This window comes from Thermobia domestica, chromosome 18 (genome assembly GCF_964235325.1).
Source record: "Thermobia domestica chromosome 18, izTheDome1.hap1.1, whole genome shotgun sequence".
NCBI classification, from domain to species: domain Eukaryota; kingdom Metazoa; phylum Arthropoda; class Insecta; order Zygentoma; family Lepismatidae; genus Thermobia; species Thermobia domestica.
The window spans coordinates 129380752-129393358 of NC_137471.1; the positions used below are offsets into that span (position 1 = coordinate 129380752).

Genomic DNA, 12607 nt, shown 5'->3' on the forward strand with positions numbered 1-12607 from the left:
CTTGCATTTAGGGTGCCAAGTAAACATGATTGGCAGCCACTGATATACGATATTGCATTGAAAAGGACCCCTTCTGTACACGTCGTTCTTTGTCTAGGCCTTACTGACATGGAATCAAAAAAAATAATGAAACAAGAAGTATATTATAAACAAAAAATCCTTACTAAAAACTATTATATATATTTTCTCCACTAAATCTCATCAAATTATATATATAGATATATATAATATTAACAACTTGAATATTACATTATTCTTATTATATATTAACGGTGCTAACCTAACACGAAGCCTTATAGTAAGAATTTAAAAACAGCTGAAAGACAAATGACAAACATTACAAACAAATAGCATTTGTTTGTATTTTCTGTTGCATCTGATCAGATTTTATACGTATATAATTATTTTACATTACAGTGTATTTTTTGAACAACTTGACTTTGATTAACATTACACTATGATCATTATATTTTAGAAGTACCAATGTTGCATAAAGCCTTGCAGTAAGATAAAAAGAGTGAAAAAAGACATTACTAACAAAAAGTATTTTTAAGATAAACATATTACAATTATTATATTTGAAAAGTACTTACTTAACATGAATCCTTAGAAAGAAAACTATTCATATGTTGACGACTAAAATATATATATATATATATATATATATATATATATATATATATATATACTAGCAGCGTTCACCCCGCTTCGCTGGGGTCACCCCGGAACGCAATAAACCTTGTTAATTAGATAATTTTTACTTTTTCGCTTTCAAGTGATATGATAAATACCATAGTAGATTGCAGTAAATGTTAACATTATATCGCCTGTCATTTATGTTAACCCGCCGAGCGACACGTTCATGCGGGTTGCATATAAATACGTTTATTTTTACCTATGATGAACTAACAAAGGATTTGTACGTTATGCACACTTGAATGGTCAATTATCTCAAGACACTGGTAATTAAAAATTAAAGTGATATGATAAAAACCATCTAGGGTCCAAATCCTAATAACCCCCCAAAAATGAAAGAAATTGGTTCAGCCGTATTAGCGTGATGAGGGAACAAAGGATTTGTGTGTTCTCTTTTATATATAAGATTAACAACCTCCTCATGTCGTGCCTTAATAGCATGGGGATAAACTTAAGTAAGACGATCAGAGATTGCTACTACTCATTGTCTGAAATGAGTAGGTCGAAGTGAATTGAGAGGAAAAGATAACGCATTCAAGCTTCATTTAAGAAATGTATTATTCTCATTAATATCAAGATGTTAGTGTGTATGCTCATGTATGAATGCAGTATAACAAGTCAGATCACAAATCGTACCCTTCTAGAAATTGTGCCACGAGCAACACGCACATAGCTGAGATACACATACCTGTTTTATGATGAGTGTCTGGACTGGATACTTATACTTCTCAATACTGGATCTCCTAGTTCGTATAGTCGGTAGTTTGTAGTATCCGTCTAGATGCCAACCATAACTATTGGGCTATGGTTGTTGTTGAAGGAGAATAGATCACCCTTGATCTATTCGAAGTGGAAAGGATTGCAGCTCACTGCTTGGTTGCTAATTGTCGATCTACTTCTTCTCTACTTCTGATCCACTTCTGCTTCTGCTCTACTTCTGATCCCAATCCTCTCCAACGAGAGGTTTTTGTTCATGATTCCAGACACACTGGAATTCGCTTCGTTGATACTTTCTGTTTATCTCAGCTATTGGCGAAACATTGGTTTCAACCCGTATTACATCGTGACCAAATTCCCAGACCAACAATCTTTGCAAATCTGACAGTTATGCCACAGTCAAAATTGTTTCAATGTTAACATACAACATTTCATATTGATGACTTTACATATTTCATACACAATGTTACAAATCAAAACAAAACAAATAAACTGACAACTTAGCGTTTAGCCATTAATTCAGTAACAACATTCAACACATTTAACAACCATTGACGTAAATAAACAAATGAACAAATACACGTGTTTGTAAGACATGACAACATTTCATTATTACTACAATTTAATCTCTTTAAGTTTCATTTTGAATAAATATTAATTTCCATAACAAAAATAAACTAATAAACCGTATATCGCTACATGCCCCTCCTTCAAAACGAGGGAACTCTGTTCTCGCCTAAATTTCTAGATAAAAATTGGTATAATATTTAATATAAAAATACAAGCATTAAAAATAATTGTACATATTTTTCGTTCACCTATATCAATATACTCCTATAATTATTTATTAATACAAGCTCTGCGATATATAACTTTATATACATTAATTTCTTTTTATTTCATTTAAAAAACTCTGTGGCAAGAATGTCTGAAGTGTCGCCTTCTGCCATCTATTATTTTTTATGTAAAACTACATGCTACTTCGTGCTCTTCCAAACGCATATACATGTACTTTTTATGTCTCTTTTTCTGTAATTTTCCACTGCATTTAGTATCAAAGTCCAAAACATTGTTTCTCACTGTAGCACTTCTATCATGAATGTCAGTGTCTCACCACTGATTTATTTTACAAAAATAATCACTTTATTAAAACACAATTCACTTTTTAACCATGCACTTATACACTTAGTATCAACGTCCATTTACGTTGTTTCAATTTAAAGCATGTTTAAAAATTGATAAAACTAAAAATCACTTCACTACTGTTACCATTTCCACTCCTAAGTTTAGCAACTATGTTGCAAACCATTCCGTTAAATGTTTATTCTGCAGTTTTTGTGCAAGCGTGACCAAGACCTTGAAACTTCTCCACATTGCGTCCTCAGTCGCTTCCTTCCGATGATTGCAATTGACCGTGAAATTCGTGTCTGTGAATATTTTCGTCAAAAATTTGGAGATTTTTACAAAATTACAACATCACACGGACGAAAGTAAACTTTTGCACTATTCGGGTCTATAGTTAAATGTTCGTTCGTCTTCACGGTTTCGGCATTCTCCAAGTTCGTGTTCTCATGTGCAACACTCTGGATTTCGGTAGTGTTCAGTGCTATATGTGTATCTTTTATGCTTGTGTTTTGTCGTGCCAATTCAATACGTCCACGACTGTGATCTAAATTATTCTCAGTGCTATTTTTGTGTTTTTCAGTGTTATTTTTGTAAACAAGTGTATAAATAGGCGTGCTTGCATAATGTTTTATGTGTGTAGCATCTTCGTAGATAGTGTTCTTGTTTTCTACGCTATTAATCTTTCCTCTCTGATCACTTAATTTCCGTAATATACATACTAAATATATTATAATTATCAGGGTTCCTACGACAAATAATAATAATCCCGTTAATACTATAATTAATACCATTGTCTTCTTTTCCATAGTTCTGCAAAATATAAATGACTAATCGTGAGATTCAATTTTCTTCTATTTTACGCTATTATATTTCTATATCTGTGTCTACGGTTACTCTTTGTAAAATCTTACATTATATTTCCATAGGTCTACTTTCTAATGTACTAAAATCTTACATTGTTGCTTCTAAATGCACAAGTAATGCATATTTCTTAACAATGAATTATGTTCTTACTCTCATGTAACCTATTCGAGTGCTAAACATCACTTTCGTTACATATTAATTCTCTTTTCGTCGCTTTTCTCATTTTTTTAAAGTCATAGTAGCGATACATTTTCACTCATATTTACGTGTTTAAATATGCTTTATGACTGCATCTACACATATATTTAGGTACTAATGAATGTATTGATGTTTCTTCTACCTTTCTATAACGTTACACAACTTTATTCATTCAGAAATTATACGTATTGCATCAAAATTCTCGTGAAAATACTGTATTTCTTGTATGTGAGCGTGGCCTGTGACATGCAGCTACCATCATGGCTGTTAAGCTCCGCCTCTTAGAATACGGAGTACTGCGGCTCACGAGCAGTGAGAAGCGCATGTCATGCGTCCCCTCACATGCACAGCTCCAATGATGGACTAACAACAACTTGTTGATTCTTTTCCATAAATATTCAGTTAAATATCTAATGTAATAAATACTTAGCTTATTATTAATAACTATCAATATGCCAATTGGTTATTATAAAATTATTAAGTATCAATCATTTTCACTCTTTCTTTCTTTTTTAAAAAAAACTTGAATTTAGAAAATAAACTTGATCCAAAATACCTTGTTTACCTACCATTTTTGACTATTCTAGACATGATGCGTTACGTATGTATTCTTTTTTGACTATTTTACGTCTATTAACTATTCTTTTAACTATTATTTTTAATATTTTCTACTTGATATTTATCTATTTTTAAAAACTTTTCGCATACTTTCTACGACTTATTTATTTCACTAGTATGCTTACTTTTCTAGTTCTACACTTACATTATTTATATTATTCTTTATTTCTCTATTTATCTAGCTTCTATCACTATTGTTAATAGACATTAATTTCTTATTTTCGATATTCACGTAGCTTTCAGCTAGTGATCTCACTGATGTTTTGATGTTACTAAACTTAGTCATTACTCTTTTTCATGATGTTATCTATCTTCTATCAATGATATCCTATTACTATTTTTATTCTAAATGCTTTTCGGGCATAACCAAAATACCGGGAGTTGTCGTTATATTTTTGCGCGTGACTCTTTTCGTTCATATACCTTTTTCGTTCCACCAATGGATAGTCTGACCCTAGTTAGTCTAGGATTCTATTCCCTAGGCTTATTGACTCATGTCTACCACATTCGCTTGGTAAGTACCTATACTCATTTGCCAATTGTTTAATATTCAAGTACAGTGTTTCTTTTCCAGATTTTCATTTCGACATTCAATTTCTTTCTTTTTCTAAAAAATAGTTTTCTTCTCCATACCTCTAAATGTAAACTTTTTTTAAACCCAAGGCACATACAACATGGTTTTACGTCATTCGCTTTACTTTATTATTATTTGTTGGTTATTATTATTATTATTGTTATTATTATTATTATTATTATTATTATTATTATTATTATTATTATTATTATTATTATTATTATTATTATTATTATTGATTTTGAATTTTATATTGACGGATTGACTTGTAAAGTGTATAGTACAATATTATAAGCAACGTTGTTGTTGATATTAGAGCTATGATGATACCACCTATTACATACATAATATAATCCGTTTTTAAATGTAACTCAGGTATTGTTGTATCTACTTTTAATTTTAATAGCTTTTCCGTTAAACCATTCAACTCTTGTGTATGAAAAGAAAAATTAGCTTGTTTCTCCGTCCAATTACCAATTAATTTAATGTGCTTATTCCGAACTTGTACTATTTGTTTAGTTGGTATTACTAATTCACCTATTATTATATTATCAAATTTATCATAATTTATAAAATATGATTTAGTCTTCGTCTGTTCCAATTTTGTGGAAGTAATTTCTTGATGTACACCTACCTTTGTCATATAAGCATCCTGTTCAACAGAAGAGTACACAACTCCTGCATGTGTATATCTGAACATTACTTTCCCCAAAAATTTTTCAGAATTTTGTTGGCATCCTTTTAAAGAATTATTTAATACGATATTATTTAAGCATTTCACCTCGTCGTCTAATGTAATGCTTTCACAAAAATATAAGAAACTTTTAAATTCACATTTTGTTTTATCCAAAGAATGATATTTACCTTCCGCCAAATATACTGCTTCCGGTAATTCATAAAATATTCTTGTATTATTAATCAAATAGCCCATTGCAATTACATCATACATAATTGAAATACTACTATCGTATATGATCAGAGTCTTTAATAATAAATCTACGTTATTTTCTTCATAATGATACTTCATTAAATATACGTTAGACATTTGGTAAAACATCCCAATGTCTGACCTATAAATGGTGTTTTTCAAAACATCATGAAGGTTTACTAATCTTTTTACGTCTTCATTAGATAATATGTAGTATGATAACTGATTATTTAATATGCTAGTTATGATTTTATTAACCCTTTTTTGGACGAGATGAGCGAATAAATTCGCAAGTATCTTGCGTTGCGATTGGTGTAAATAACAATATAATTCCTGAATTTTACTTTTAAATCCTTTATTGTTACTTTCCCTGTTTCGCGTTTAACCCGTTTTGCAATTTTACACTTGTTTCGTTCAATTTTTGTAAATCATCTACAAATTTATCCAGGCTCGAGTAAGCCACAGTCCCTACCTTTTCCATATAGTAAGGGTGTAAACCACTCACTATTATACCGATCTTCTTTTTGTCCGACATATTAGTATGTAGTCTTTCGCATAAGACAAGCATATCATAAACATAATTTATGACTGCTTCGTCCTCGTGTTGCAATCGCTCACGTATTCTATCCTCGATATCAAGTGTTACATTTGATTTCGTAAACTCTTCCACGAATTCGGCCTGTAACTCTTTGTACGAAATTTCTGACACATTTTTACGTTTAAGAAACAGTTTTATCCACTGTCTCCCAACTCCTTTAAAAATATTCGGTATACATTCTTTTCTCTTGTTTTCGGCGATACCTGCCATCTGACATGCATCGTCGAACTCATAGAAGAAAGAAACAATATCTCCGTCATTCTTTAAATCAAATTTTGGCAACTTATTAATATCGGCATAGAACGTAACATTTGAAGCCATTTTTACGTTTTTATTCTTAATCAAGTTCTCGTCTATGTTCAATATTGAAGGGAAATCTTCCGAAAACGATTTTACCACCGGACTACTCGGAAAATTAAATACAGGTTCTTTGCTTATTACTATTTTTGGACTCGCGGGTTCCACGGCTGTTTCCTGACTACTGATATATCGTCGTCTTTCAGGTGTCCTCACACCAAACAAATCATTCACTTCTATCTGAATACCTTTACTTGCTTTTTGTGCCCTCGTTAACACTGTATTCTCTGTCATTTATCAATATACTTAACCCTTATAACAACTTATATTTAATAACTTAGCGTGGGAGGGTGGTGAGGGTTAACCTGTTAACTTAAATACTAATTGAGTCACTTTTAAGCCTATCGAGATTCGAACCAAAACTTTGCATTGTTCCAATAGTGAACGTAAAATTGCACTTGACTATTCCGTATCATACTAATTACTTAACCTAATTTTAATCGTGCTGGGACTCGAACCAAAAATTTCTCTACCATAGTAATATTACCATTAGCTTTAAACACGCACCGGGGATCGAACCAAAAGGACTGGGGTCGTTACAAGGCGTAAGCCTCGCAGCTATCTCCACCATAACAATGGTGGATTATTCTAATCACTGTACCGGGATTCAAACAACCATACTCCACCATAACAACCTCCTCACGTCGTGCCTTAATAGCATGGGAATGAACTTAAGTAAGACGATCAGAGATTGCTACTACTCATTGTCTGAAATGAGTAGATCGAAGTGAATTGAGAGGAAAAGATAACGCATTCAAGCTTCATTTAAGAAATGTATTATTCTCATTAATATCAAGATGCTAGTGTGTATGTTTATGTATGAATGCAGTATAACAAGTCAGATCACAAATCGTACCCTTCTAGAAATTGTGGCACGAGCAACACGCACATAGCTGAGATACACATACCTGTTTTATGATGAGTGTCTGGACTGGATACTTATACTTCTCAATACTGGATCTCCTAGTTCGTATAGTCGGTAGTTTGTAGTATCCGTCTAGATGCCAACCATAACTATTGGGCTATGGTTGTTGTTGAAGGAGAATAGATCACCCTTGATCTATTCGAAGTGGAAAGGATTGCAGCTCACTACTTGGCTGCTAATTGTCGATCTACTTCTTCTCTACTTTTGATCCACTTCTGCTTCTGCTCTACTTCTGATCCCAATCCTCTCCAACGAGAGGTTTTTGTTCATGATTCCAGACACACTGGAATTCGCTTCGTTGATACTTTCTGTTTATCTCAGCTATTGGTGAAACATTGGTTTCAACCCGTATTACATCGTGACCAAATTCCCAGACCAACAATCTTTGCAAATCTGACTGTTGTGCCACAGTCAAAATTGTGTCAATGTTAACATACAACATTTCACATTGATGACTTTACATATTTCGTACACAATGTTACAAATCAAAACAAAACAAATAAACTGACGACTTAGCGTTTAGCCATTAATTCAGTAACAACATTCAACACATTTAAAACCATTGACGTAAATAAACAAATGAACAAATATACGTGTTTGTAAGACATGACAACATTTCATTATTACTACAATTTAATCTCTTTAATTTTCATTTTGAATAAATATTAATTTCCATCACCAAAACTAAACTAATAAAATCGTATATCGCTACAATATATATAAAATATATCATGTGATTCGGGTCTAAAAGGGCCAGTGTCACTTTTTGGCAAAAAATGAGATGTTCGTCAAATTTTAACGCCTATAAAGGGATATTTCCTTTTGCAAGAAAAGCAAATGTTAATATGAATAGTATATATACTCCAAACCATAGATGTTCATTTTACTTCGACCTCACTCACCCTCGCCCTCGCAGTAGCAGTTGGCCCTCGCCCTCGCGAATGGAATTGTCCATCGCCCTCACGCGCCCTCACCCTCGCTGTCGAAACTTGTCCTCGCCCTCGCGCACCCTCACCCTCGCTGTCGAAGCTTCTCGCCCTCGCACACCCTCGCCCTTTTCGTCGAAGCTTTTCCTCGCCCTCGCGCACCCTCACCCTCGCCATCGAAGCTTGTCCTCGACCTCGCGCACCCTCGCCCTCGCGATAGGACTTGTCCATTTTCCTCGTTCGCCCTCGCGTTCGTGCTCAAAACTTTTCTTCGCCCTCGCGCAGCCTCGCCCTCATATCATTGAGGGCGAGGGTAATTGTGGGTGAGGAGCCATCGAGAGGGCCTTCTTCGTGAGGATCAGAGCATCAATTATTCAACCTATTTGTTGAATTATTTCCTTATCGTCAGTGGCGGATCCAGGGGGGGGGGCGATCGCTCCTCCCGAAGAGGAAACTTCTTTATTTTATATATACAAATAAAACGCATTCCAGAGTTTGGAGCTCTTAAAAGTAGCTCTAACTAGCAGTATTACAACCCACCACCCCCACCAGAAGTCCGTCCTGGATCCGCCCTTGCTTAACATACGTCCTAAGGAAAGGAAACTAAACATATCATCGTATAACTTACTGTGGAACACCTAAAATGGAACAACTGTTACAATGGAGATCTCGGTCGATAGTGACGTTTACATAATTTATCAACAGTATCCGATGCCTTCAAAATGTTCCTTGAACTACGATGCAAGCATAAGTATTCAGCCACACAAGGACGGCTCTCATGAGGGTGAGGGTGAAATCAAGGTTTGATGAGTGGCGGTAGAGTGACTGCCGCGGACTATCTGTCAGAATTTGACCGTCAACACGTTGGCCATCCCTGATGTATGTAGCGTAATTGAGGAATTTGAACCAATTCAAAGGGAAAGATTTAAAGAGCTTAATTTTGAAACTCCGTCAGCAAATAAATAAAATACTTTAGAACACTATTGTTGAATTATCACTCGAAAATATTTTATGGCGCCATTTTTTTCTATGAACCTTAATACATACAAAAACTTTATATTTCCAAATGAAACTATATATATTAATGGGTCATTTCAAAAGACTGTGGGGGGGTAACTGTCCCCCTTTTCCCCCTTAATCGCCGCCCATGCTATGATGTGTGGCACATTTGTGCGAAATTAATAATAATATGATTAAACTGTTTACCCACAACAAAATCCTGCTCGTTTTGCTGAAGTGGCTTTTCCTAAGTTTTACATGTTTCATATATCCTACAGTTTTTTATGCCTTTCTTTAATTTGTCCAAATTTATATTTCTCCTTTTACCACACAATCGTTCAATACTTGCACTATAATATTTACAATCAGTATATCATCCTGTAACGTATTTTATTCCTAATAAAAATCATTGAAAAACACAACATACAAACCCTATATCACTGGCTTGCACGCGAACCTTTGGTGCATGGGGTCCTAAGGACAATTCCGAGTGGGAGAACATTGAACGACAGTGGATCGAATTCCACGTTAAACCTATAGGTCCAATTCTCATATAGCCTCGCCGACGAAAGCGGACGCTAAACGGCAATCAGTCAACAATTATAAATTTCGGCTAGATAAACAACTTATGTCTTGTGGAACTAATTACATTTACTTTGTTAAAGCAGCTCTTTTAACAAAATTTCAGTATTAACGTGTCAGATATTTCTATTTAAGGACAAGAAAAAACGTATTATTTATTTTGTAACTAAATGATAGCTCTACCCACATAGATTATAAAAGGCGAAACAATGAAAATCGATACAATAGTGACTGAGATTATTTTAACAAATATCGATTCAGATAATAGTTTGGGCTGTCATAAAACTATGAAAAGTTAAAAATTCCGATTAATTATAACAATTTCATCAGTGGTGGACATTGGAGGAGGATGTATGCTATTAATCAGCCATTTCATGGGCATCCAAACTCACGAGCCCAACGCTCGCTAGCTCGGCATTCGCGCTCAACCGTTCTCGGGTTCAATAATTAAGCGCTACCCCGAGCGCCAATGAAATAAGTCAGCGCGAGTCCAACTGAGGGAAGTGAGCCCGGGCACGATTCCCAAAGGAATAAATGAGCGAGAGCCCAGTTGAAAAAAATGAGCCCGAATCCGAGAGAGTCCAGAGCAAAATTTCTATCTATGAACCAAAGTCATTCCATCAAGTCTTTTTCCATCTGATCTACTACATCCTGATGGTTCTCTCATTGATTGTGTTTGTTCAGATATCAGCGCTCTTGTCATTTACTGCTGAATGACTTGAGTGACTGTCTGTCTGTCTACCAACACTCTTTAAACATGACAGTGTAGTAGACACTTCTTATCTAAAACGTCTCTAGCACAGGGAGGGCAACAATGAGGCACACTTACTTCTTAATGTAGCGCTGTCTCTACCCGGAAACTTTCATGGGAAAAATCAAATATTATTCTTATTTGCATTATTATTTTTAATAATTATTACGTACACACGAGAGATTGTCTACTGCAATTAATTGAAAGGAAAAATACGATTAATGTATAACCTTGTTATGACACTAACTTTTCATCTAGGGGACATGGCAGATATTATTTTAAATTTTGCCTCTCTCCAAAAGAGGTCAAATAGCAAACTCCAAAACAGTTGCTTTTAAGGAAGCTTGTCCACCTCCCTCGCGTGCCCTCGTTCTCCTGAAGGAAGTTGTCTCTAGCTATCGTGCACCCTCGCTCCCGCAGTAACACTTGGCCCTCACCCTCGTTCACCCTCGCCCTCTTCCTCGAAGCTTTTCCTCGCCCTCGCGTACCCTCACCCTCGCCATCGAAGCTTGTCCTCGCCCTCACGCACCCTCGCCATCGAAGCTTGTCCTCGCCCTCACGCACCCTCGCCCTCGCGGCCAAAACTTGTCCTCGCTTTCGCGTCACTGTGGGCGAGGGAACTTGAGGGTGAGGATACCCTCGAGAGAGCCACCCTCGCGAGGGTGAACATCTCTGCTCCAAACTACTTCGTGTTGGCATTAGCCCTTTTAGTCCCAAGTCGCAGATATATAAAGTATGTGAACTTACATTGAAAAATTCTGGCTACTTTAATCTGTTTTGAAATTCTTCCAACTTATATTGGACATAAGTTTATTATCATTTTTGCTTAACTTTCCAAGTGCCAAATACGATTGAGATTTGTCTCAAACTGCTTGCGTGGATTGCTAATTAAAATTGTGAACCAAGCCACGAAGATAGTTCTCTAAAGGTCTTTGAGCATACTCCTGTACGATAGTACGTACTCGACTTGCAGTTACTCTGTATTTTTTTCTGCTGGTGGCCAATACTTCTCTAGCAACTTTTATTAATTTGATCAACAGAGTGCTCCTTTAACCGTGTATATTCGACGGTAACCGTTTGCGATAAGATAAAATTCGTTGCGCCATATAATTTTGTGATAAAATTACGCGCATCTCTTTACTTTATTTCAAAGTTCTACCATATTCACTTTTTAATATTCGGCGACAGTTGCCATCGAAATTCATACAGTTATACGCAAAATAGTAATAATAATAATAATAGAATTACATTATCAATTACATGAACAATACCTTCGAATAAAGAAAAAATAACTGTCACGCTGGGATTCGAACCCGAGTCACTGAAATGGCAATTCTCTGCTTACACACTTGATACAAAGATAAGAAAATAAACTAGAAGCTATGTTACATAAACATAGCACACACTATTTCTACACGTGTTGATGCAATTCAAAGAATGCAAAAATAATGTCTGCCGGCTTTTCTTCTTTAGAAATTAGAAGTTACGGTGAGGAAGTACTGCAGTAATATAAATCGGGACCAGTTAAAAACAATGAGGTAGCCTCACCTTGAAGAACGCTTCACGATATTTTCCTCATTGACGAAGGTCTATATCACTTGTTTTTGAGTTAAAGAAGGCAACCTCGAGTAAGTCATTGTGACACTCATAAGGAACGTCTCCTTATACGAGAGTTAGTACGAGTATTTTGTGTATAGTCTTACATGCAATGCTTTTAACTAGCTAATAGTTTAGGCGGAAGATGAAGTG

General features: G+C 35.1%; 1 protein-coding gene across 2 annotated transcripts in view; it reads left to right on the forward strand.

Annotated features, from left to right (window-relative positions):
* LOC145675438 (uncharacterized) overlaps positions 1–12607 on the forward strand; it is a 319574-nt gene that overhangs the window by 40830 nt on the left and 266137 nt on the right. Inside the window, exon 1 of one of the 2 annotated variants that reach the window (XM_081745857.1) lies at positions 3016–4732. The exons of the other annotated variant lie outside the window; for it this stretch is intronic. Within the exon in view, the coding sequence (XP_081601983.1) occupies positions 4713–4732 (20 nt within the window). The 5' untranslated portion in view covers positions 3016–4712. Of the gene's footprint in view, positions 1–3015; positions 4733–12607 lie in introns of those variants that run through there. 2 annotated transcript variants of the gene reach the window in all.